This window comes from Eptatretus burgeri, chromosome 2, assembly GCF_056783735.1.
Source record: "Eptatretus burgeri isolate ZD-2024b chromosome 2, Ebu_testis_v1, whole genome shotgun sequence".
In the NCBI taxonomy this organism is placed as follows: Eukaryota; Metazoa; Chordata; class Myxini; order Myxiniformes; family Myxinidae; genus Eptatretus; species Eptatretus burgeri.
The window spans coordinates 137,594,448-137,618,150 of NC_140962.1; the positions used below are offsets into that span (position 1 = coordinate 137,594,448).

Below are 23,703 nucleotides of genomic sequence, written 5' to 3' on the forward strand. Positions count from 1 at the left end.
ATACTCTCTCTTCCTCTTATGTGGTGGCTTCAATTGTAATCATGCCAGTTGGCGAGGTGTGGGTACCTCTCTCACCTGTCATGGCACCTCAGCAAAAGCTTTCTGCGACTCATTGGGACTGACTCAATCGGTCAACTTCCCGACCTGGATCTCAACCAATGGTACTCCATCTCTTCTGGATCTGATCTTGACAAATTTCCCTGACAATATCTACTGCTCTTCCTTCGCTCCAATCGGTTCTTCTGACCACGTCCTTGTCAAAGTGGACATCTCTCTGGCTGTTATCAGAGAACCACCTCACCGCCGTCGAGTCTGGCATATCACTCAAGCCGACTGGCAGGGTCTCCGAGCAGCCATCAAACTTATAGACTGGTGTCCTATCACTACTTTCTCAAACATCAACTCATCCTGGGAATTCTTCCAAAGAAACTTGCTCTCCCTCATGCACAGATTTATCCCCTCTAATCTTCAGTTGTCCTACCCTTCCTCCCGCCCTTGGTTTACTGAAGCTTGTGGCGAGGAAATTGTCCTGAAACAACTTGCCTTTGCCTCATGGAAAGCAAACCCAACTGAGGGCAATCTCAGTTCCTTCCACAAAGCTCAGAACAAGTGTGTATCTACCCTCAGGAGAGCCAGAAAACAACATCTTTCTCATCTCAAGTCTGAACTCTCAAACCTCATCTCCCTCCTCAAAATCCTGGTGGCGTTTAATCAAATCTGTTTCTGTTGTATGTTCCCCCTCCATCCCCTCCCTTACCTCAAATGGCCGCACTGCTGATACCGCACGTGAAAAAGCTGAATGCCTAAACTCTGTGTTTGCAGCTAAATCTTGTGTCCTAAACCCATCACTATCTCCACCCACCTTACCCAGTCGCACCCAACTGTCCCTGGACTCTGTGTCCTTTTCTCCTAACAAGGTGGAGAGCTTGCTTTCCAACCTCGACTCAGATTCTGCAACCGGTCCAGACGGCATCAGCCCACGTGTCCTCAAAGCCTGCTCTTCTGCTCTTCCCCACCCCCACCCTCTCTCTGTTCTATTCACCCTCTCATTTGCTCAAGGTCATCTGCCGTCTGCTTGGAAATCTGCAAACATCACTGCCCTGCATAAAAAAGGCGCAAAAACAGATCCCTGCAACTACAGACCAATCAGCCTTCTCCCAATCATTAGCAAGGTTATGGAATCCATCATCGCTTCAGACATGAAATCCTTCCTCTTCTCCAATGGCTTGATTTCCAATCATCAATTTGGTTTCAGACCAGGTCACTCTACCCTGGAGATGCTGCTTCTGCTCTCCCATCAATGGATGGAGTTCCTCAATGCCAGACAGGAAATCCGAGCCGTATCCCTGGACATATCACGTGCTTTTGACAGTCTGGCACCCTGCCCGACTCACCAAACTCTCTTCCCATGGTATCCAAGGCCATCTCCACTCATGGCTCGCAGACTTCCTCTCCTGTCGCAGTCAAAGTGTGGCCCTAAATGGAGTTCTTTCATCCACTCTTCCTGTACAGGCTGGAGTTCCTCAAGGTAGCGTTCTGGGCCCTGTTCTTTTTCTGGTTTTCATCAATGATCTCTCAGACTCTCTCAAATCCTCTATATCTCTTTGCTGATGACTCCACCCTCTGCCGTACCATCTGTCATCCCTCAGACCGGCAAGCAGCAGCTTCTTCGCTCACTGCAGATCTGGATAAAATCACAAACTGGTCCAACACGTGGAACATGTCTTTTAATCCAGACAAATCTCACACTCTCACTATGTCTCTTCGAAAGGACCGTTGAGAAACCCCCCCCCCCCATCCACTTTCTCAACAATCCTCTGGAAGAAGTCTTTTCTTTCAAGCTTCTGGATCTCACTATCTGCCATGACCTTTCCTGGGAAAATCACATTTCCAACCTCGCCTCCAAAGCCAGTCGCCAACTGGGAATCCTCCGTCGTGCAAAGTCCTTCCTCGGCCCTCTTGAGCTCCTGACCACTTACAAAGCTTTTGTCCGTAACCTGATGGAGTACTGCTCTCCCCTCTGGGCTGGTGCTCCTGCCTCCCACCTTTCTCGGCTTTACACTGTCGAAACCAGGGCATTTAGGATCATCGGCATCTCCCGCAATGAAGCTGAGTCTTTGGGCCTCTCACTCAATCACCGCAGGTTGGTCGGTGGTCTTTGTCTTCTACTATCTCCTCTCTAGCCTTGCCCCCCCTGCTCTCTCTACGATTTGTCCCCACCACATTTCCACAGGGCGCTCAAGGTCCGCCAACAGCCCCCTTCTGGTAAAACTACCAAAATCGCGAATCACTGCTCATCTTCACTCTTTCATTCCTCTTTTTTCCCACCTTTGGAATAAACTTCCTCACTCTATTCTTTCCCATTCTTCCCTCCAGGCTTTCAAAACATCTGTTCACCACCACCTCTTATCACCCCCCATCCAAATCCTCGATCTTTTCTACCCCCGATAATCCACCCAAGCCCACTTCCTTCATTTCTCCTGCTTTCCTTCCTGAAAGTCCCTGAAATGTCCATCTTCTCTTCGCCATGTTCTCCATCCCATCCTTCTCCCTTCCACAGATCTCCTAATGTGTCTGTTCCCCACTGTTTTGTCCCTCCCACTCCTCTTGTCTCATGCCCCCTTTGCTGTGCGTTGTGTGTTGGCTCTCATACAAGCCTCAACAAGGTATACAAAAAAAAGTCATTGCCTGGAATAAGTTGTAACAGCTTGTCCAATTAACCAAACTCGGGGAAATTTGATCAAATGGCACTTGAATGACATAGTCGTTGGGATTCTAATTCGATGGAATGTTCAGCATGACATGGAGTGAGGGAATTGCTGAAGTGTTCTCACCTTCCGAGAGCCTGTCGGACCGAGCGAAATTTCCTGCACAGCAGGAGAGCAGCCGTGTATCCGAGCTGTGGCACCGCACGATACATGCCAACGGCCGGATGTGCCAGCGCCATCTCAGATATATCCATGGCAGTGGGGCTCTGCATTTTGGGTGGCAAAATCCCTGCCAAGCTTGCCCCCTGGCAGACCTCGGCCGCCACGATCTTGGCGAGCACCGCGGCCGTCTGTTCCTGGGAAGCACTGTGCAAGACCTGGACTCCAGCGGCAGCAAGAGCAGCGAGTGTTGTGTCGAAGCAGTGTGTACGCATCACCGGACGAGCACATTCCCCTGAACAAGGAAGATGATTGCAGACAAACACACATCCAAGATTTTGCTTGTCTTGTTCAATGTCAAATGTAAGGTTTTTCAGAACAGTTTGTTCATACTATCTGATGTTGAATTGCCTCCCCAGGAGTATCAACCATCCAGTATAAATTATAGGTGGATGGCCTCGACATCCCCAATAGATAGGCAGAGCATGAGAATGAAAGATGTGAAATGAAGCTTAAAGCCGTACCATGGCGCACCCTCTCTCGCTCCACGATCAGGTAAAGCCTCTTAAAAGTGGATAGAAGAGCACGGACGCGTTTGGCCAGCTTGGCCTTGCTCGCAAGCAACCCCAGCTCCATCTGGCCTCGCCTTTCCACGGCTGATCGGGTGCTCACTACGTAATCAGCTCCAAGGCATGAGCAGACAATGGCTTGGATATCGTGCCGAAGTCGCAGACACGACAGCACATCTTGTCCAGATGCAATCTCTCGGCTGTCCACCAGGATCAATCGCCGCTGAAAGAATTGGAGTTAAACATGGTAGAGTAAAATTTGGGATTCCAGACTTGTATGGTCTGCCAAAGTCAATAACTCATGAATTATAGGTACATCTACCCGTTTTGGTGCCTCGGTCCAAACAGAGCCAGCTTTTTGGATTTTCAGCTCGAACATTCAAAAACTAACGAATACCTATCCTAATTTGTCGGCCCAAACTGGACTAGCTGGTGTACAGTACCTGGAGAATGATTATGATACTCGTTATCTAATAAAATTCTGGTACTCTGCCTGGAGGCAGACCTTTTGCTGTCAAAGCAGCTTCATGGCAAGGATTACACTAAATAGGTTGCCATTGCTTTCCCAGTGGTAGTCAGGGCAGGAATTTGGCCATGGTGCCGGCGATAACTCGCCAACTCTTCACGAAGGACACCGTGGGGTCTTGAACGTCCATCAACGAATGCTGTCAGACGGGACACACGTTGATGAATCACCCTGCCAATGAAACACGAGGATGGCAGTTTATAGCTGAGTCGAAATTCGAACCCAGGCGAGACAGCTTTGAGGTGAGTGTGCATACCTCGAGGCTATCCTTCCAGCTCAATAATCCAATACGCTTCCACTCAAACAAAAACCAGGCATAGGAGCAAAAATGAGACCATGGTAAAGCCTCATAATGCAGAGTTACTACAAACTTGCAAGTCACAGTATCCTGCAGATAGATAAAATCAGCATCTAGTCTGAATATACTCGTACAGTGTCAATAACTCAAAAGGGCACAAAAGTTAGTTTGCCAATGTAATAAATCATGTTCACGGAAACATTATGTTGACATTTCGAAATCGACGCATGTAGTGTATCATCAATATAAAACCAACTGCCAATGTACGATTATACACCAATCTGAAAGTTGTACACCAAGACCTTTTTGTGCTCATGAATTTCGTTTTCACGCGCAAGCTTGGCTTTCACCTGGACGCAACCAAATTCCGATGATCAGCATGCGTGTGCCATGCATGCCCGGCTCCAAGCCGGCTGGACAGAGTCTTTCCAAAATGGCGACCAAACGAAAGGATCAACTCGTCATACAACCAATAAAGTCCCAAGCTGCCAAAACCGCCCAATGCCATCAAGAGATCTTGTAAAATAAAACATACAAATTACAGGCATTGAGGGTTCAAGGCTTGGCACTTCGTATGCAGATGCTGCATGAGTCATTGTCGCGGTAACCTTTCATTGTTCGCTTTGGAATTTGACGACGAACAGCAGTGTCGGCAAAAAAAAATATACAAATAAAGCAAGAGTTCCACTTCCTACTTGAGATGAAGGTCACCATCAAGGTTTGTCAGTGTGTGCATGAGTTGCATAAATGAACCGACACAACTTAAAACATGGCCAGTGTTCAAAATAAATATAACGATATGTGATTTTCCTTACTTGAGGTGACTCAGGCGCATCTTTCAGATGGGTGGACGAGTGAGGGCTTCCAGCATGGGCTTGCATCACTGGAGGGTCTTCACTTGACATGCCTGCTCGAGATTGTGAATCCCGAACACCCACAAAGGTAGAAAGCGAGGAGGAAGATCGAGTTTGAAAATCCAAAGCATCAGCATCAGTACCACAGGCCCCGAAGCCTGGGTGGGTACGAGACGCTGAAGAAGGATTGTTCTTGCCGAAACTGTTCTTGCTGTTGGCACAATGTGGAACAATGGATTGCTTGGGAATCTTGAACGGGTCCGCCGCATCTTCCTCCAACGAGATCTCGAAATTGGCCACTATACACGAACCAATTCCTGTTCCAAGTTCTTGTTTGCTTTCAAGATCACCAGTCTTCCCAACAGCAGCGTCGTCATCTTCACTCGAACCATCGAGCACCAAGATTCTTCTTCGACACCGGCGACCAGCAATTGCCGATTTCGTTCCTGTGTTGTTGGCTATCAAATTAGGCGTCAACTCTGTTGCTCTTACTTTATGTCGTCCCGTCTTTCGAAGCACTGTTGTCTGGTGCCGTGTGCGTATGTTCCTCTGACCTACAGGTGTAGAACTTTCATGATACGTGGCGCAAAGAAGAGTTTCATCTTCGTCACCGTCAACCGCTTCATCATCCACGTCATCACTGGCTACACAGAAACTGTCCTCCTGATAATCATCATCATCTGGTGGCTCTTCCTAGGAACAGAAGAGGAGGAAAGTTAGAAGTTACAAAGGGAGACTTGTTGGAAGTTTGCTCCACTTGTGCTTCAAGCAGCAAGGAAGCTATTACAATTAGCAATCAAAAACATGTAAATGAGTACCTCACTAACAAGCATAATTTGCCCTTTCCAAGTGGCAGTAAATGGGAAGGGGGGGGGGGTGGTAAGAGGAGGGCTCAGTTGTCATAATTGGTGACACCACAAACAACGGTAGGTGAAACTGGAAAGTCATTCGGTCGAGGACATACCTCCGCCATGCAATGCCTGATCCACAAGAACATATCAGGCCCAATACATGTTTGAAATATCATGCTATACAGTACGAGATCGTTTTTGGCCGCATCTCTCAATGGTGAAGAATCACTTTAAAAAAATAAATAATTCTCGTATCCAGATCCAGATTCGGATCTTCACCAAAATCGAATCAATTCATCGTGGTCACACACCCAACGTGTCCGCCAAGTTGTCCGAATCCGTGCACAACTTTGTGAGATATCGTGCTATATATCGGTTTCACCTTATCTCTCGATGGTGAAGAATCACTTAAAAAATACTAGTAGTCGAATCGGATTCTGGATCGTCACCAAAATCGAATCAATTCGCCGTGGTCACACACCGAACCTGTCAATAACATTTCATCTGGGTCTGTATACAAGTTTTTGAGATATCCTGTACACAAACAGACAGAAAGAGATGAAACCATAACCTCTTTCACCTTCGGTGGTGAAATGATGTAAATGAGTACCTCACTAACAGGCAGAATTTGCCCTTTCCAAGTGGCAGCAAATGGGAAGAGGGGGGGGGTGGTGTGGTGGTAAGGAGAGGACTCAGTTGACATAAAGGGTGACACCACAAACTAATGACAGGGTAATTACCCTTTTGTAGCCATTATTGTTTAAAATAATGAAGCCTTCTCCCAATCATCAGCAAGGTTATGGAATCCATCATCGCTTCAGACATTAAACCCTTCCTCTTCTTCAATGGCTTGATTTCCGATCATCAATTTGGTTTCAGACTAGGTCACTACCCTGGATACGCTGCTTCTGATCTCCCAACAATGGATTGAGGTCCTCAATGTCAGACATGAAATCAGAGCTATATCCCTGGACACATCACGTGCTTTTGACACGGTCTGTCACTCTGTCCTGCTCACCAAACTCTCTTCCCATCGTATCCAAGGCCATCTCCACTCTTGGCTCAGACTTCCTCTTCTGTCGCAGACAACGTGTGGCCATAAATGGAGTTCTTTCATCCCCTCTTCCTGTCCAGGCTGGAGTTCCTTAAGGCAACGTTCTGAGCCCTGTTCTTTATCAATCATCTCTCCGACTCCAAAAAAATCCTCTTTATCTCTTTGCTGATGACTCTACCCTCGGTCATCCCTCATCCCAGCAAGCAGCAGCTTCTTCACTCTCTGCAGATCTGGATAAAAATCACACTGGTCCAACACGTGGAACATGTCTTTCAATGCTCACAGATCTCACACTCTCACGATGTCTCCAAAAAGACTGTTTGGAACGCCCCCCCCCCCCACACCCCATCCACTTTCTCAACAATCCTCGAGAAGAAATCATTTCTTTCAAGCTTCTGGGTCTCACTATATGCCATGATCTTTCCTGGGAAAGCCACATTTTCAACCTGGCCTCCAAAGCCAGTCACCGACTGGGAATCCTCAGTCGTGCAAAGTCCTTCCTCGGCCCACCTGAGCTCGTGACCACTTACAAAGCTTTCGTCCACAACCTGATGGAGTACTGCTCTCCCCTCTGGGCTGGTGCTCCTGCCTCTCACTTTTCTCGGCTTCACGTTGTGGAAACCAAGGCAGTTCGGATCATTGGCATCTCCCGTGTTGACGCCGAGTCTTTGGGCCTCCCACTCTCTCACCGCAGGCAGATTGGTGGTCTTTGTCTTCTTCCATCTATCTGGTCTCACCACCCCCCCCCCACACTTTGTCTGCGATATGTCCCCCACATATTTCCGCAGGGCGGTCAAGGTCCGCCAACAACCTCCTTCTGGTAAAACTACCAAAATCCCGAATCACTGCTCACCTTCAGTCTTTCATTCCTCTTCTTTCCCACCCTTGGAATAGACTCCCTCACTCTGTTCAATCCCATTCTTCCCTCCAGGCCTTCAAAACACCTGTTCAGCACCACCTCTTATCGTCCCCAATCCAAATCCGATATTTTCCACCCCCGTTAATCCACCCCAAACCTACCTCATTCAAATTCCCAGATTTCCTTCATGAAAGTCTTTGTAATGTCCATCTTGTGTACCCCGTGTTCCCCGCCCCATCCATCTTCCTTCCACAGATCTAATGTTTCTGTTCCCCACTGTTTTGTCCTTCCCTTTCCCACCCCTCTTGTCTCATGTCCCCCCCCCCTCCTTGCTGTGCGTTGTGTGTTAGCCCACATATGAGCCTTGACAAGGTATACAAATAAATAAACAAACAACTTTATGTTCATGTTCACAACGTGGGATGCTTTATCAACCTGTGAAAGGATGTCGCACTTGTTCGCTCCCTTGTAAACCATCTTGTAACGTGCTGACGGCACGTGCGGGCTGCGGAGCGATTTCATGTATACGGCTTGCATGACCGTGTCTGTGACAAAAAACAGTGTGCCCGTCACATCGAGGAACTTCACCTCCGGTCATCTTTTTCCAGCTCGATGGTTTAATTCGCAGGCACCGACATCAGGTGTGGCGAACTCGAGTTGGAACGAATTATGCAATTAAGGTCAGGAAATGTGATGATGGCATGTCCGGTCATAGGACTGCTTACCATTTGGTGCCACACTCTTATCGTTAATGAAGCCTTGCAATGAACCAACACTTCCATCGCTCTCGTCATCTGAAACTGCCGCCGTGTGGTCCACCACCTCTGCCTCAAGGTTCAAATACTGAAGCCCAGTGTCAACTTGGTGCTCGGTCTAAACTCGCAGAGAACAAAATGATGTGAAGAGCAAGAAGAAGCAAAAGAGAAATTAGGAATAAGCAGCAAAATATCGGTTCGTACAATATTCTCTGCAGAGCAAAAACAAATGGCTTATTCTTATTTACAGCGTCTAAGGATCTCCAACACAAATCATGCGCACAAAGACACACGACTACATGAGACAACATGGGTCACGACTCCAAAGAAACAGCCACTGAGTTTCGTGGAAGTGACAACTTCCCAGAGCACTTTGCAGAGAAAAAAGTGATGCCATATAAAGATGGCGTTGCCAGTACCCAATCAGTGGGGCAATCGAGGAGGAATTTTTTGTTTCTCTCTTTCATCCGCCTGTGGAACAAACTTCCACATTCTCTTCAATCTCATCCTTCCCTCCAGGTCTTCAAGACATCTCAGGTCATCCCCAATCCAACCATTATCTTTTCTACTCCCCGTAAACCACCTCCTCACCCCACCCCACTCCGCCCAGGTTTCCAGTTTTCCCTCCGAAGAGTTTCCTTTTGTATCCATCTTGTCCACCCCATGCACCCTTTCCTACCCATATTCCTCCCCACACCCATTGTTTGTCTAAGTCTCCCTATATTCTGTCCTTCAACTCTCTGGATCTGTTCATTTTTCTCGGTCCTCCACAAACATTGACTCTGTGTAAATACAAAAAAAAAAGTCAGAGTGACCACAGAGAGACAAAACAGTCAATTTTGACCCTTTCTCCCCCTTAAAGACCAGCTTATGGGGAAAATTTAAATTTGACATTTGCTCGGTTCTAAATCACGTCAATCAACAAGGTAAAGATCATCAAAATGTGGAAGCCTCAATATTACAAGTAATTAAAACTTATTTTTTGTTAATGCAAAAGGATGTATGGATGTTCCTCCAAAAAGATGTAAACAAGGTGGGGATGGTCATGAGATATGACTGTGTGTGTGTGTGTGTGTGTGTGTGTGTGTGTGTGTGTGTGTGTGTGTGTGTGTGTGTGTGTGTGTGTGTGTGTGTGTGTGTGTGTGTGTGTGTGTGTGTGTGTGTGTGTGTGTGTGTGTGTGTGTGGTTGTTTACCGACTTCTTGATTCCCACGAGGACATAACTGGCCATCGCGTTCCTTTAAGTAAATTGAACAATGTACATTTGAGGTAATGTGGGTACAGCACAGAAGTGGTGGGCCAAATGGCTTCTTGTGATTCCACAACAGGCCACAGGTGGTTTTCGGAAGCCACTTGGTCTGAAATCGGTTTAGAACGAGCACACAATTTGTGGCCGGTGTGCGTGAGCACTATTCACCACACCATTACATTTTTCTGCCGGTCAAAATGCTTGGTCAAAAAAACTCATTCCCTTTGGATGTGTTCTCATTCCCTTCAAAATTCCTGCCTGAAATCTGGGTAATAAGTGGTCTGGCCTACTTGGAGGTTCTGTGACACAAGTTGACACCACATGCTATCTTAGAGTGTGGGCAATGTCTGGGCAGCGGCTTCTGCACTGTAACCCGATTGAACAAGTGGTTCGCATGTTTCATGTGAATGGCCTTCTTCAGATATGACGGGAACTGATACATACAGCTTTAAAAAAAATAAAAATTACCTTCCTCGCTTTTTTTCTCTTCCTTTTGCACTTGTCACTCGCTTTTGAACGACAGTGAGCGTTCCTGGTGCCAGTCTCAAAAGCTGCAGTATCGTCGCTCTCCTGCTGAAGAGGAAAAGTATTACTCCCCGCTCTTCTCCCCCCCCCAACCCTCCTCCCTCCTCCTCCCCACATCCCGCACACCTCCACCCCGCCACTGATGCATACCAACTACGAGTGCTCATTGCAAATTTTACAAAAATTTAAGCCTAAACAAGAAAATGAAGCCGTAAGTTTCGGGAAAGGTGAAACTACAGATAAAAGGACATCTTCAAACTCCCGACATAACTACCACGATGGCGCAACGCAAGGCAGCAAGCGGAAGAGAGAAGGTGAGCACAAGAGCGTCAGACGGATCAGGGAAGACTTACGACCGAAGACGTCTTCGAAAGAGAATCGCTGAGGTCAAGCGCCGCTCTCTTCCTTCGACGTGCAATGGGAAAGACAACTTCCTGATTACAGGACACAAACAGAAAGTGTTTCAAATCTCAACCCAGCTACAAACTTGCAACATTACTTTTCTCATTCAGTTTTCCATTACCTCTGAGCCAACAGTAACTTTGGACTATTTTTGGGGGTGATGTTTCCCTGTTTATGCTATGCATGTTACGAGGAAATTCCAAGCCACAAGTTTGAATATTGTGCGTTTTGACCAATCGTGGCAACCTCGATGTACCGATTTAGTTATCGTGGGGCTTAAGTTCAACAACCAACCAACTGTAGTTTTTGAGTAGAGCTGTGATAGTTATCCCACACCATAAGGCTTCTTTGTAAAACAGACAAAAGTGATCGTTTCATTATATTTATTCACTGGTTTACGAATCTGCAGAACAATTTTAATAAACAGACAGATTACAAAGGAAAACTATTGAGGAGATTAACAGGGGAGGGATGGTGAGGGTAGGGGGCAAGTTTAATCTGCTTCTGAATGTTTAGTCTGAAGCAACGCAGCAGGAGACTTCATAGGAAAGCCAATTTATATTTATTTTATGTGATTATTAGCCAGTCCCCCAATGCAATCACTTCTGTGTATGTGTCTGGACTAGCTTTTTTTTAACTATTTGAGTTTTTGTCATCAAATTTTCAACAAAGCTTTAATATGAGAACATGGAGAAGATTTTAGAATTTACAGTGATGACTCCATTTCCACCTCACTATCCGAAAACATGGACCAACTTCTATCCTCTCATCCAAACTCTCTCTTCCTCATATGTGGTGACTTCAATTGTCATAATGCCAGTTGGCTGGTTGTGGGTACCCCTATCACCTGCCATGGAACTTCAGCAAAAGACTTCTGCGACTCATTGGGACTGACTCAATCGGTCAACTTCCCGACCCGGATCTCAACCAATGGTACTCTATTTCTTCTGGATCTAATTTTGACAAATTTCGCTGAAAATATCTGCTGTTCTTCCTCCGCTCCAATTGGTTCTTCTGACCATGTGCTTGTCAAAGTAAACATCTCTCTGGGTGTTATTAGAGAACCACCTCAGCGTCGTCAAGTCTGGCATTTCACTCAAGCTGACTGGCAGGGTCTCCAAGCAACCATCAAACTTCTAGACCGTCTCCCATCGCTACTTTCTCCAACATCAACTCATCCTGGGAATTCTTTCAAAATAAAACCTGCTCTCTCTCATGCACAGATTTATCCCCTCTCGTCTTCAGTTGTCCTACCCTTCCTACCAACCCTTCAGTTGCCCTACCAACCTACCAACCCTACCAACCCTTCAGTTGCCCATGGTTCATTGAAGCTTGCGGTGAGGCAGTTGTCCTGAAACAACTTGCCTTTGCTTCATGGAAAGCAAACCCAACTGAGGATAATCTCAGTTCCTTCCATAAAGCTCGGAACAAGTGTGTGTCTACCCTCAGGAGAGCCAGAAAACAAGATCTTTCTAAGCTCAAGTCTGAACTTTCAAACCTCTCTCCCTCCTCCAAATCGTGGTGGTGTCTAATCAAATCTGTTTCTGGTGTATGTTCCCCCTCCATTACCTCAAATGGCCACACTGCTGATACCGCATGTGAAAAGGCTGAATGCCTAAACTCAGTGTTTGCATCATAATATTTTGTCCGAAACCCATTGCTTTCTGTACCCACCTCACCCAGTCATACCCAACTGTCCCTGGACTCTGTGTCCTTTTCTCCTGACAAGGTGGAGAGCTTGCTGTCAACCTGTAACCGGTCCAGACGACATCAGTCCAAGCGTCCTAAAAACCTGCTCCTCTTCTCTTGCTCACCCTTTCTCCATTCTATTCACCCTATCATTTGCTCAAGGTCATCTGCCGTCTGCTTGGAAATCATGTCTCTGTTCCCCAATGTTTTGGCCTTCCCTCTCCCGCCCCTCTTGTCTCAAGCCCCCTTTGCTGTGCGTTGTGCGTTAGCTCGCACACAAGCTTCGACAATGTATACAATAAATTAATTAATTAATCATTTGGTCAAAAACATAGGTCAAAGATCAAAGGGCAGCATCACATAAAACCATCAATTTCCATCCAATTGACCTGAAATTGTCATCATCATTTGAGCTTTTGTTATCAAATTTTCAACAAAGCTTTATTATGAGAATATGGAGAACATAACTTAAGAATTTGACCAAAAGGTCAAAGGTACCATTTCACATACGGAAGAAGTAATCCAAATACAAAGCAGATGGTCTTTACATTTTCAGGTGCTTTCTAGTTTCAGTTGTGATGCGTAGATTTTTGGCTGCCGCCCACCTTCCTCTATATTTTCTCGAAGCCTAAGAACCTAACCCCCTTATTGCAGTAGGAAATTGGTTTTAACTATCGCGGTTTTGAATATCACGGCATTTTCCAGGAATGTAACCCTCATGATATTTAAAGTTTTACTGTATCACTGTATCCGTAGACAATTGAACACACTTTAAAAGTGATAAACACAAACACAGGTGTTCCTACCACAAGTAAGAACAGCAAAGGCAGTTTAAACAGTTCATGCCAATATGAAGAAGTTGGTATCTTATAGAAGAGGAAAAAATTTTTTCAAACAAATGTTGACAGAGTGAAACAAAACCACTGTGAGAAAAAGACAAAAATAGGTGAAACAATCAATATTCTGAGAGTGAGCCTCTGTTTGGAAGAGCTCATGCCCAAAACGTCACTTCACCTTTCTCATCACCAATTAATTTTTAGACCTCCATCGACTTTTAGTTGAAAAATATTAGTTGTCCTCAATGCTTTTTGTTTTCAATGATACACGCTGACTTTAGTCATAAGAAAAACTAGTTTTCTGTTGAATCTTACAGGCGAGTCGTTCAGCCGTGGGGGCACTCTCCTCACTGGACGCCCAATAGGTGAATAAACGTCCTGCGAGTAATTAAAAAAAAAAGTGATCAGATTCAGGATGTTTACTCATATAATTAACATTCATTGCATGACAAAGTGATAGGATAGAAACAGATTAAGACAATGACAGACAGGCAGAGGTAAGAAGCGGTCCGGCATGCAAGCATAACATGGAAGTCATGTATTTTGGAGAGAGGACACCAAGCAGCATCACCACCATCACCTGACTATGTATAAGAGCTGGTTGAGGCGTCGAGGACATGTTTCCGGGACAGTCTTCGCATTTCCCAAAAACGGTCAACAGCTCAACATTGTCCTCCTCATCGACTATTTTAATTGTGTCATTTCCTTCAAGACCATGGATGGAATCTCCTTGACAAAAACACAACAGTACGTTAAATTAATACCTTAATATACAATTTAAGAGAGTTTAAGAGTTCAAAGGACTCTTCAATATTCACGAGTAAGAATAAAAACAAACAAACAAATAACCAACTGGAACAGCACTTGGTAGAGCGCATGCCTCTACCAGGATGAATAATTAATTTATGTTTGGTATCCCACTGATAAGCCGGATCTGCAATCCGTACCGAAACAAAAAAGGATGTATGGATGTTCCTCCAAAAAGATGTAAACAAGGTGGGAATGGTCATGAGATATGACCGTGTGTGTGTGTGTGTGTGTGTGTGTGTGTGTGTGTGTGTGTGTGTGTGTGTGTGTGTGTGTGTGTGTGTGTGGTTGTTTACCGACTTCTTGATTCCCACGAGGACATAACTGGCCATCGCGTTCCTTTAAGTAGATTGAACAATGTACATTTGAGGTAATGTGGGTACAGCACAGAAGTGGTGGGCCAAATGGCTTCTTGTGATTACACAACAGGCCATCAGCTTGTTCTCGTCACCTAACCAACTCATCCACCAAGTTTCACCTGAATCCGTCCATAACTGTTTGAAATATCATGCTATATATCATTTTTGACTCTCAAGGATGAAGAATCACTTCGGAAATTAAAAAAAAATCTCGGATCCAGATTCGGATCTTCACCAAAATTGAATCAATTCGCCCTTGGCACACACCCAAACTATCCACCAAGTTTCATCCAAATCCATCCATAACTATTTGATACTAGCAAATACGACCCGTTGCTTCGCTGATGGGAATATTGAGGGGGTTAGGGGAGGGGGGGGGAGAAAAGGGGAGAGGGGTGGGAAGGGAAGGATAGAGCAGAGCAATAGGAGGAAGTGAGGAGGGATGGAAGGGAGGGGGAGAAGGAGAGAGGGAGAGGGGTCAGAGGGAGAGAGAGAGGGATTGAGATAGGGGTGGGAGAGAAAGAAAGAGAAACGGGTGGGATAGGGGTGAGAGGGAGCAAGGAGAGAGAGGGGGGGAGGGGGGTTTCCGGCAGATGTAACGCCCAGTTTAACGTCCATCCGAAAGATGGCACACACATTGATGAATCACCCTGCCTGTAAAACACCCTGGAATGACAATGACAACCGTCATTCCAGGGTGTTTTACAGGCAGGGTGATTCATCAACCGGAATTCGAACCCAGGCTAGACAGTTTAGAGCGCGTGTGCATACCTCTCGGCTATCCCACCGTGATGTTAATGAAACGTTTCATTTTTTTTCATTTGTTTTAACGTGGGGCAATCGCAGGCGAGTAGCTGCTGAACATTGTTCAAGTTGATCGATGTACGGTATTCAGTGACAGCGCAAAAATTGTACAGCGCTCGCCAAGTGGCTTCAGCACTCCAACAAAATGGTGAAGGAACGGCTTGCTTGGCAAGCGATTAACAATCACCGAATCGTCATATTAAACACACACCTTCCAAAGACGCCCGAAATGTCAAATACGTCCGAATTGGACAAATGAACACTTTTTTTTTTAGCAATGAGAACTGCTGTCAAGTTCAATTCTGGAGCTTAAATGTTGTAATTCAGCTTAGTTTAAGAGATTCTCGAGGTTATAGATGTGTGGAAATGAAATCAAGCCACGAACGCTGGTGTCTCCGGTCGTTTTTAAGCATTTCAATGTATTCAGCAATTTGTAGGTATGATGATCAGGCATTCAATAATATGAATGAGAAAAGTGGAAAAAAAACCTATCGTGAAGAAATCGTTGCAGCATGTTCCAAGTCAAGGCATGGATGGTTAAGCAGGCCAAAAACCAGTGGTTTCAGACCCCAGTGAGGTAACTAGGAAGTGCCTTAAGACTCCAACAAGAGCAAGGTGGCAGAGGAAGTGCCTGATAAAGGATATAATTAAATAAGGCCATTGATTATTATCTTCAAAAGGGGTGTTTTAATGAACCGAAACACCCAATTTTCACTCTTGCACTTCCTTGGAGTTCCCTCAATATACGTGCAAAGTTTCAGGCTGCTAGGTTTCATGGTTTTGCCGGATCCGGATCCACACCAATGTCTAATCAATTCATCCTTGTCATACACCCAACCTATCCGCCAAGTTTCATCCGAATCTGTCTATAACTTTTTGAGATATCGTGCTCACTGAAAGACAGACAGGCAGACAGACAGACAAATGGGTGAAAGCAGAACCTCCGTCCACTTTTGGTGGTGGAGGTAATCATAGAAAAGCCAATATTTACTGGATGATGCTTCAAATCGAACTAAAGGCAAACAAAAAAAAAATAAACGTACTTGCTGCCCTGTGCTGCTCGAGCGCCTTTCCAGTGTTGCTGAAGCAATGCAATGCTGCAGGCAGATCCTCAGTCGAGCAACCACTTTTCCTTGGTGTCTGCCTCCCATCTGAACAGGATGCCTTGGCAGATCCTTCTTGGACAGATAAAGTTCCAGAAGAGCCGGATAAATTGCTGTACGGAGAAATTTTTAACCCTGGCTGGCTCGACTGCACCTTCATTGTAAAGGTCTCACTATATCGAGTTAGCCCGTCTGATACCAGAGGGGTCTCGTCTTGCCCCTTCCCATCCTTAGCCCCATTATCTTGAGCTATGATCTCACAGCTGAGTTGCTCTTGCCCTGGATTGGCTTGCTTTACAGAGATGTTAAAATTGTCATGGGCAGAAGATCTATAATCGGTACTTCCATTTTTTTCCAGTGCATCGAGATCAAAACCAAGGTCAAAACAAACCGAGAAGACCTCTGCTGTGAAATCGGCATTAGATGAGTGCGTAGATTTATTAGAACCTGGGGTGGATGGTGATAATTTGGGAGAGAGAGAGAACAATGCATTGAAGGGCCTGACTGACCCATGACCTGAATTCCGTGGCACGTCACAGTCCGGTGAGCTATGAGAAGAGACCCCTTTCATCTTAACAAAAGTGTCACTGCACATTGAAACCTCCGAGGACATTTTAAATTTTTGGTGAGATCCAGCATGTATTTCCCTGGGTTCTACAAACACATCATCATCTCCAAACAAGGACGGGCTAAACATTGATGCTGCTAATACCTGCTTTTTCATTTCATCATTTTGCAGGGGAGATTCAGATAACTTATCAGTCACTTCAAGCCTTGAAATAGAGTGATTCTGTTTGACATTATCAGTCTCCTTCTCATTCTCCTCTGTATTTTCAATGTCCCAAAATGCCATCCCATGTTCCTCCTCAAAGTCCTCCAACATTTGGTAGTCTGGATCCTCTTCGTTTGGGGATTCCTCACTTTCAAGATCGGAAAGACGCGAGTCGACAGGAGGCGGTGATCTACTCAAGAGATCGTAACTTTGGGAAAACGAAGTGGATGCATTTCCGGGTTCAACTGGGAAGCAGAGGTTGGACCAAATCTGTTGTCCCTGCTCAAGTGGCCAGAAAAACAGGTCATGGAAGTCCTCCTCTGAACAAACAGTGGTTTTCTTCTCTGCAGATTTTTTAGCCAACAAGAAGGGAAGGGCCAGTGGCAGGGCTTTTTTGCTTTGAGGTTGCTGAGATGACACCTTCAGCATGGACCAGCCATCATCTGGGTTTTCATCAATATCATCCAAAGAGGAAGATGAGGAAGCCAACATCGTTGCACAGATGTCTCTGCTGAAATTACGACATGGTTTCTTTTTGGAAGCAAAGTCCGAGTCTGTTTCTCCATCAAATTGTCCAAGCACATTTTTATTACTACGATTACGCACGTGCAGTCTATCTTTTTGGCGGCCTGAACAACCTGCTTTACGACTTGTCAGAGAGAGACCATCTGAAGAATGGGCAGGTTTCGGGGGCAAGTTGCTTGAATCACAATGTAGAGACACATCAGCCAGATCAAGGTGGGCAGCCATCTCATAGTCGTATGTATCATCACCCTGTTTAGGTTTGGGATCAAGAGAAGATAGACACACAATGGTATTAATTATGACAAGTATAGAAGATAAACAGATCTGTCATCTCCAATATCCTGACAATCTCAAGATAGGAAAGAATAAAAAGGAGTTGAGAAACTAACTTTGTTGAAATCTTGACAAACCTCAGAAAGTTTGAGAACATCAATGAAGTTCATGAGTTTGACAAAATGATGCGTGGTGCGGGAATGTGACGTGTAACGAGAAAGCTGAAGCTTCGTCTGCCACTGTGGCCACTCGGAAAGTGATAGCTCACAGCATTTACCCTAGAGCGCAACAAATTGAGGAGAAACTGTTAAGTGTATGTATCGGCACATAAAATGGCAGAATCACACAAATGGACCCATTTCAACCGACCTGAGGTTTCAGCCGATCTCCGAGACAAATAAATGCAGTGTGTGCCAAGATTGGCTTCTGGTCGTCCTCCACAGCAAACTTCCCCTCAAACTCCACAGACTCCGCCGGTGTCAAGAACCCATCACTCCCACATGTAGTAAGAGCCTGTCGGCAAGGCCTTGCAGTCTGGCGATTATATGCTGGTCCTACTGCAATATGCATGAAGTGGACCTTTGGGGTCAAAGATGCCGGCACCATTCTGTGGTTCAGAGGATACATCTGGAAAGAGCTGGTAGCACCCACAATAGCACGATGGATGTACCGCTTCCTGCTCTGACTCTGATTATAAACCTGCAATGGACAAAGAAATGCGAGGATGATTGTTATTTCGATTGTATAGCATGGTCAATATGTTCATATTTATTATGTTCACATCTTATTATTCATCCTAATATTGTTCTCCATTCAGAATTTTTCGCCTTGGTACAGAATAAAACTAGAAGGGCACTCGGTAGAGCGTATACCTCCGCCATGTAATGCCTGATCCACAAGAACATATCGGGCCTAATACATTTTTACCCTGTTGGGTGGAAGACCCCACGGGGTCTAATCATCGCTCGCATTCTCTCTTTCCTTGTGTACAGTTCATTTGAACGTCTATTGGTTCATGAGTCAGTAAGTGACCACTATATTCCTTATGGGTGTGTGTCTATCTGTCTGTCTGTCCCGAGCATAGCTCCGTAGGTTTTGATCCGATCTTGATAAAATTAGGGTGCGAGGTTTGTATCATGATCTAGTTGTGTTTTCCGGAGAATGGGCATGGTGTGCCCATTATGGGCGGAGCCACGCCCAAAAAACATGTGTTTTTAGAGGGTAGCCGATTTCAAGTTACATCTTCTCCGAGGGGGTTTGTCGAGTCTGGCAGGGGTTTCGGTATTTGGTTAGCCCAATGGCACCTGCATAGCCCCACGGAGCTAGATTTTTCATTTTCGTCCCAAGGTCAAGGTCACAAGGTCACGAACTTAGAAAATGTCAAAAAAAATCAATAAATTGGGCATCGAGCTCCTAGGGTTTTCAACTGTTTCGAATGAAAGTTGGTATGCAAGTCGTGCTCTTCGAGTACTACAACTTTCATCATTTACGTTTTTCCCGATTCCCACCAGTTTGCCCGTGGCGTCCCCTCGAAGGTCAAAAATTAAAAAAGGCGAACCGTGTACATTGCTCGTGAACCATCGCCGTCTCCAGACTTGTTTCTCCATTATTCGTCAACAGAATTTGATGAAAATTGACAGGCATATACCAGACACATATGCGCAGGCATGAACCGAGCACAAAGTGCGATTGCGGCCCTTCGGGCCGAGGAACGGCCCATTTTGGCCCATTTTCTTAAAATTGTTATTTCTCGGTTATTCGTGAATGGAACCGAACCAAACTTGACGGGTATATTCTCGAGACCATTTCCCAGGCATTAACTGAGCCCAAAGTGCGATTCCAGACCTTTAGGCCAAGAAATGGCCCTTTTCAGTTAATTTTCTTTAAATTGTTATTTCTCGGTTATTAGTGGACGGAACCGAACCAAACTTGACAGGTATATTCTAGACACCATTCCCCAGGCATTAACTGAGGATAAAATGCGATTCCGGCCCTTTGGTCAATTTTCTTAAAATTAATATTTCTCGGTTATTCATGAAAGAAACCGGACCAAATTTAACAGGACATGTTGGTCACTCTGCGAGGTCACTCTGCAGGCATTAACTGAGCCCAAAGTGAGATTATGGCTCTTTGGGCCGACAAACAGCAATCTCGAACAAATTTTTTAGCTCGCCTGTTCGAAGAACAGAGAGCGATAGCGATACCCCCGGCGTGAGCGTGAGCGTGAGCGTGAAAATGTTAAAGTTTTTGGTGCAAGTTATTTCCTTTCTTATGTTATCTACCACACTTTTTTTACTGATTACAATATACAAATACATATATTGCTTTAAAATTATTTGGATCAGACTTTACTGCAATGCTTTATAAAAAAAATATTATTAGACTCATCTTTTAAAAATGATAATTGTATCAACAGGCGAGCATTGGGTGGCTTTGACACCAACTCTCTGGTTCTAAATTGCTATTTCTCGGTTGTTCATAAATGGAACAGAACCAAACTTGACAGGTATATTCTAGAGACCATTCTCCAGGCATTACCTGAGCCCAAAATGCGATTCCGATTCCGATTTATATTTCAGGTAAATGAATTCAACCAAACAATTATTTTTTTAAGGTCAACATGTACCAAAAAGGTCATTATTGGCCCAAGGTCAACAGCTATTTCTAAAATCCTCAATTTTCATCCGATTGACTTGAAATTTGAAGAGGATATATAATTCAGTCAGGTCAGGCCAGATTAGATCTGCGACTTGCTACAGGTATCATGTAAACCTGCACTAACCTGTTCCATGGTCGGGTTGTCGGCGACTAAACCGTCTCCCCCACCAGGTTTTTTGGTGAGGAGGGTGTTTGGATATGGACACCCAGCAGGATTAAAAACAAAACCTGTCAAAGGGCGGAGGAGCTCCTTGTGCGCCAACGGCCATCCATATCTAGTGCCCAACTGTGTCTGCAGACGTCTTCCTGCAGTTGGGCTACTTCTTATTAGGAGGTTGGTGGCAGGATTTGCACTCCGGCCACCGTAAAACCCTTCATTCCGCAAAGAAATATGAAAACCCACTCCGTAGGAGTACCTCCTGTACAGCTTACCTTTGCAGGGCAGCTCACCGGATGACGGGATTGGGGCAAAGCTTTCGGGACCCCCAATCTTTGATGATAGGAGGGAAACCACGGAGTAACATCCTTGGGTCAGATTGCGGGAGAGTGTGTCGGAGTGGTGCTGAGGTGTCGTCTATCAGACGGCGGTCTCCTTGGGTTAACCTGAGGCGGTCCCTTCGGATGGGTGCCTGGAATGTCCTATCCCAAAGAGAGGATGATCACCTGTCTTTGTTATCATCTGAGTTCAAGCGTTTGGACATCGGTATTGCAACACTCTCTGAGGTTCGGAGACCGGATTGCGGTGAGATCATGGTGGGTGGTTACACCTACTATTGGTCTGGTCGCTCTGATGGTTATCATGCCCAAGGAGTTGCTGTAGCTGTGTCCAATAAGCTGACTCAAATGATAATTGAGGTAACACCGGTCAACGAGCGTATTATGAGACAACGAGGATTCGTCACTCCTTTGGTGTCATTTCCCTGGTCTCTGTTTATGCTCCGACTGAGGCGAGTTACCTCACTGTGAAGGACGCATTCGACGCCACGCTCGAGTCTGTGGTTGATCAGTGCCCCAGACGAGAGACACTACTAGTCTTGGGGGATTTCAATGCATCGACTGGAACTGATAGGGATGGTTAGAGACGTGTGTTGGTCCCCATGGGTCAGGAACTATGAACCAGAATAGCACTAAGTTCATTGACTTTGCAAAAAGTCATGGACTTAGGGTGGCTGGTTTATGGTTTCAGCACCAACAAACTTATCGCTGGACTTGGTATTCCAACGCTGGCGGTGTGGCAAAGGAGATTGACCATGTCGTCGTTGATGGTCGCTGGAGGATGATCCAGAACTGCAGGGTCTACCGGAGTGCTCAGTTCCTCAATACTGACCACAGGCTTGTTGTAGCAACTCTGAAGTTGCACCTTAAATCCAGGAGAATGGTAGCATCCCAGCCAAGGCTGGATGTTGGCAAGCTCAAGGATGAGAGGGCAGCTGAGGAGTTTGCAAACAAACAAACTGAGTGGAGATTTGGGGGGTTTGGGTACTTTGGGAGGTCCTGAAGAGTTGTGGAGTGCCTTCAAGACCACCGTCCTTGATGTTGCCGGTGGATGTCTTGGAACTCACCGGAGGGCAAAGAAGAATTTTGTCTCTCAAGGGACACTGGATACCATTCACCAGAGTCGCAGGGCCAGGCTGAATGGCAGAGCTGAGCTGTTCAGGGAGCTGAGGCGTAAAACTGTACGTGCGGTAAGGGTGGACAAGGAGGCCTATGTGCGAGGAATCTGTGAGGGGGTAGAGCATCACCTGTGGTCAAGTGATTCTCGTCCTGCTTACAGGGGAATTTGTGCATTGCGTTCATCCAAGCCCATCCCTCGGTGAACTGCAGTTAGCGCAGAGGGTGGTAGGCTATTGACATATGAGTCCGAAGTGAAGGCCCACTGGGCCGGTGACTGAGTGGTTGTACCAGGCTGATCCACCATCTGTCGAGTTGGACGTCAGGGGTGTTACAATCCCTGTTGGTGACCCTGAAATCAACTGTGGTCCACCTTCGCTTGTAGAAACACAGGCTGCGGTGAACCGGTTGAAATGGGGTAAAGCTCCAGGGATCTGTGGCATCCATGCTGAACTTTTCAAGGTTGGTGAAAATGTTGCACTTGTGTCGTTGCATGCAGTTCTGTGCTCTGCCTGGAACACAGGCATCATCCCAACTGACTGGAAGAGGGGCCTTGTTGTCCCTCTCTGGAAAGGGAAGGGTGATTGCCAAGACTGCACCGACCAAGGGGTGACGCTGCTCTCAGTGCCGGGCAAGGTCTTTGCTTGGATAATTATTGATAGGGTTCGTCACCATCTACTTGAGCACCAACGTCCAGAGCAGTCAGGCTTTACACCAAGGAGGTCAACGATTGACCGTATCATTGCTCTTCGGGTCCTCACCGAACGCAGGGGCTCCTTGCAGCCTATGTTGATCTCTGTAAAGCGTTCGATTCAGTGAATCGGGATGCCCTCTGAAGGATTCTTGGTCTTCGTGGTGTGCCACCAAAACTGATCGATCTGATGTCTGAACTCTACTCTGGTACTGAGAGTGCTGTGAGATGTGGTGGTACCATCTCTGACTTATTTCCAATTGTTACTGGAGTTCATCAGGGGTGTGTACTGGCCTCCACGCTTTTTAGCACTTGTATGGACTGTATTCTCGGGAGGATGTCGGAGAGATCAAGCTGTGGTGCATCCTTTGGGAATGTGAAGATCGCTGACCTTGCTTTCGCAGATGATGCAGTCATCTTTGCGGAGACTTTAGATATCCTTTTGGGGGCCCTCGAGGTGCTGAATGAGGAGTCGGAGCCGCTGGGATTACGTGTTTCCTGGGTCAAGACTAAGATCCAGGCGTTCAATGACATCTTGGATGCTGCTGTCCTGTCTGGACCTATTTGTGGTGAGAATGTTGAGGTCGCAGAGAGATTCACTTACCTTGGCAGTGATATTCATGTCTCTGCTGGCTGTGAGTCAGAGGTCAACAGACGTCTGGGTCGGGCCTGGGGAGTCATGGATACACTGGATAATTTGGTGTGGCGCTGCCGGTACCTGTGCAGGAGGATGAAAGTCCAAGTCTTCAGGTCCTTGGTGCTTCCAG

At 46.0% G+C, this 23,703-nt stretch overlaps 2 protein-coding genes across 10 annotated transcripts in view; one reads left to right on the plus strand and one right to left on the minus strand.

Annotated features, from left to right (window-relative positions):
- Nucleotides 1–23,703, plus strand: part of LRR1 (leucine rich repeat protein 1) — an 87,862-nt gene that overhangs the window by 52,464 nt on the left and 11,695 nt on the right. The window lies entirely within an intron of this gene.
- FANCM (FA complementation group M) overlaps nt 1–23,703 on the minus strand; it is a 60,651-nt gene that overhangs the window by 2,742 nt on the left and 34,206 nt on the right. For 5 of the 6 annotated variants that reach the window (XM_085871428.1, XM_085871426.1, XM_085871430.1 and 2 more), the window contains 12 exons: nt 18,346–18,675; nt 18,114–18,254; nt 16,347–17,952; nt 13,914–14,062; nt 13,649–13,711; nt 10,760–10,840; nt 10,350–10,454; nt 8,604–8,751; nt 8,314–8,423; nt 5,076–5,807; nt 3,392–3,659; nt 2,835–3,162 (listed from right to left, as the gene is read on the minus strand). In XM_085871428.1, coding sequence (XP_085727554.1) covers nt 2,835–3,162; nt 3,392–3,659; nt 5,076–5,807; nt 8,314–8,423; nt 8,604–8,751; nt 10,350–10,454; nt 10,760–10,840; nt 13,649–13,711; nt 13,914–14,062; nt 16,347–17,952; nt 18,114–18,254; nt 18,346–18,675 — 4,061 coding nt within the window. The remainder of the gene's footprint in view (nt 1–2,834; nt 3,163–3,391; nt 3,660–5,075; nt 5,808–8,313; nt 8,424–8,603; nt 8,752–10,349; nt 10,455–10,759; nt 10,841–13,648; nt 13,712–13,913; nt 14,063–16,346; nt 17,953–18,113; nt 18,255–18,345; nt 18,676–23,703) is intronic. The other variant, XM_085871427.1, reaches the window with a different exon arrangement.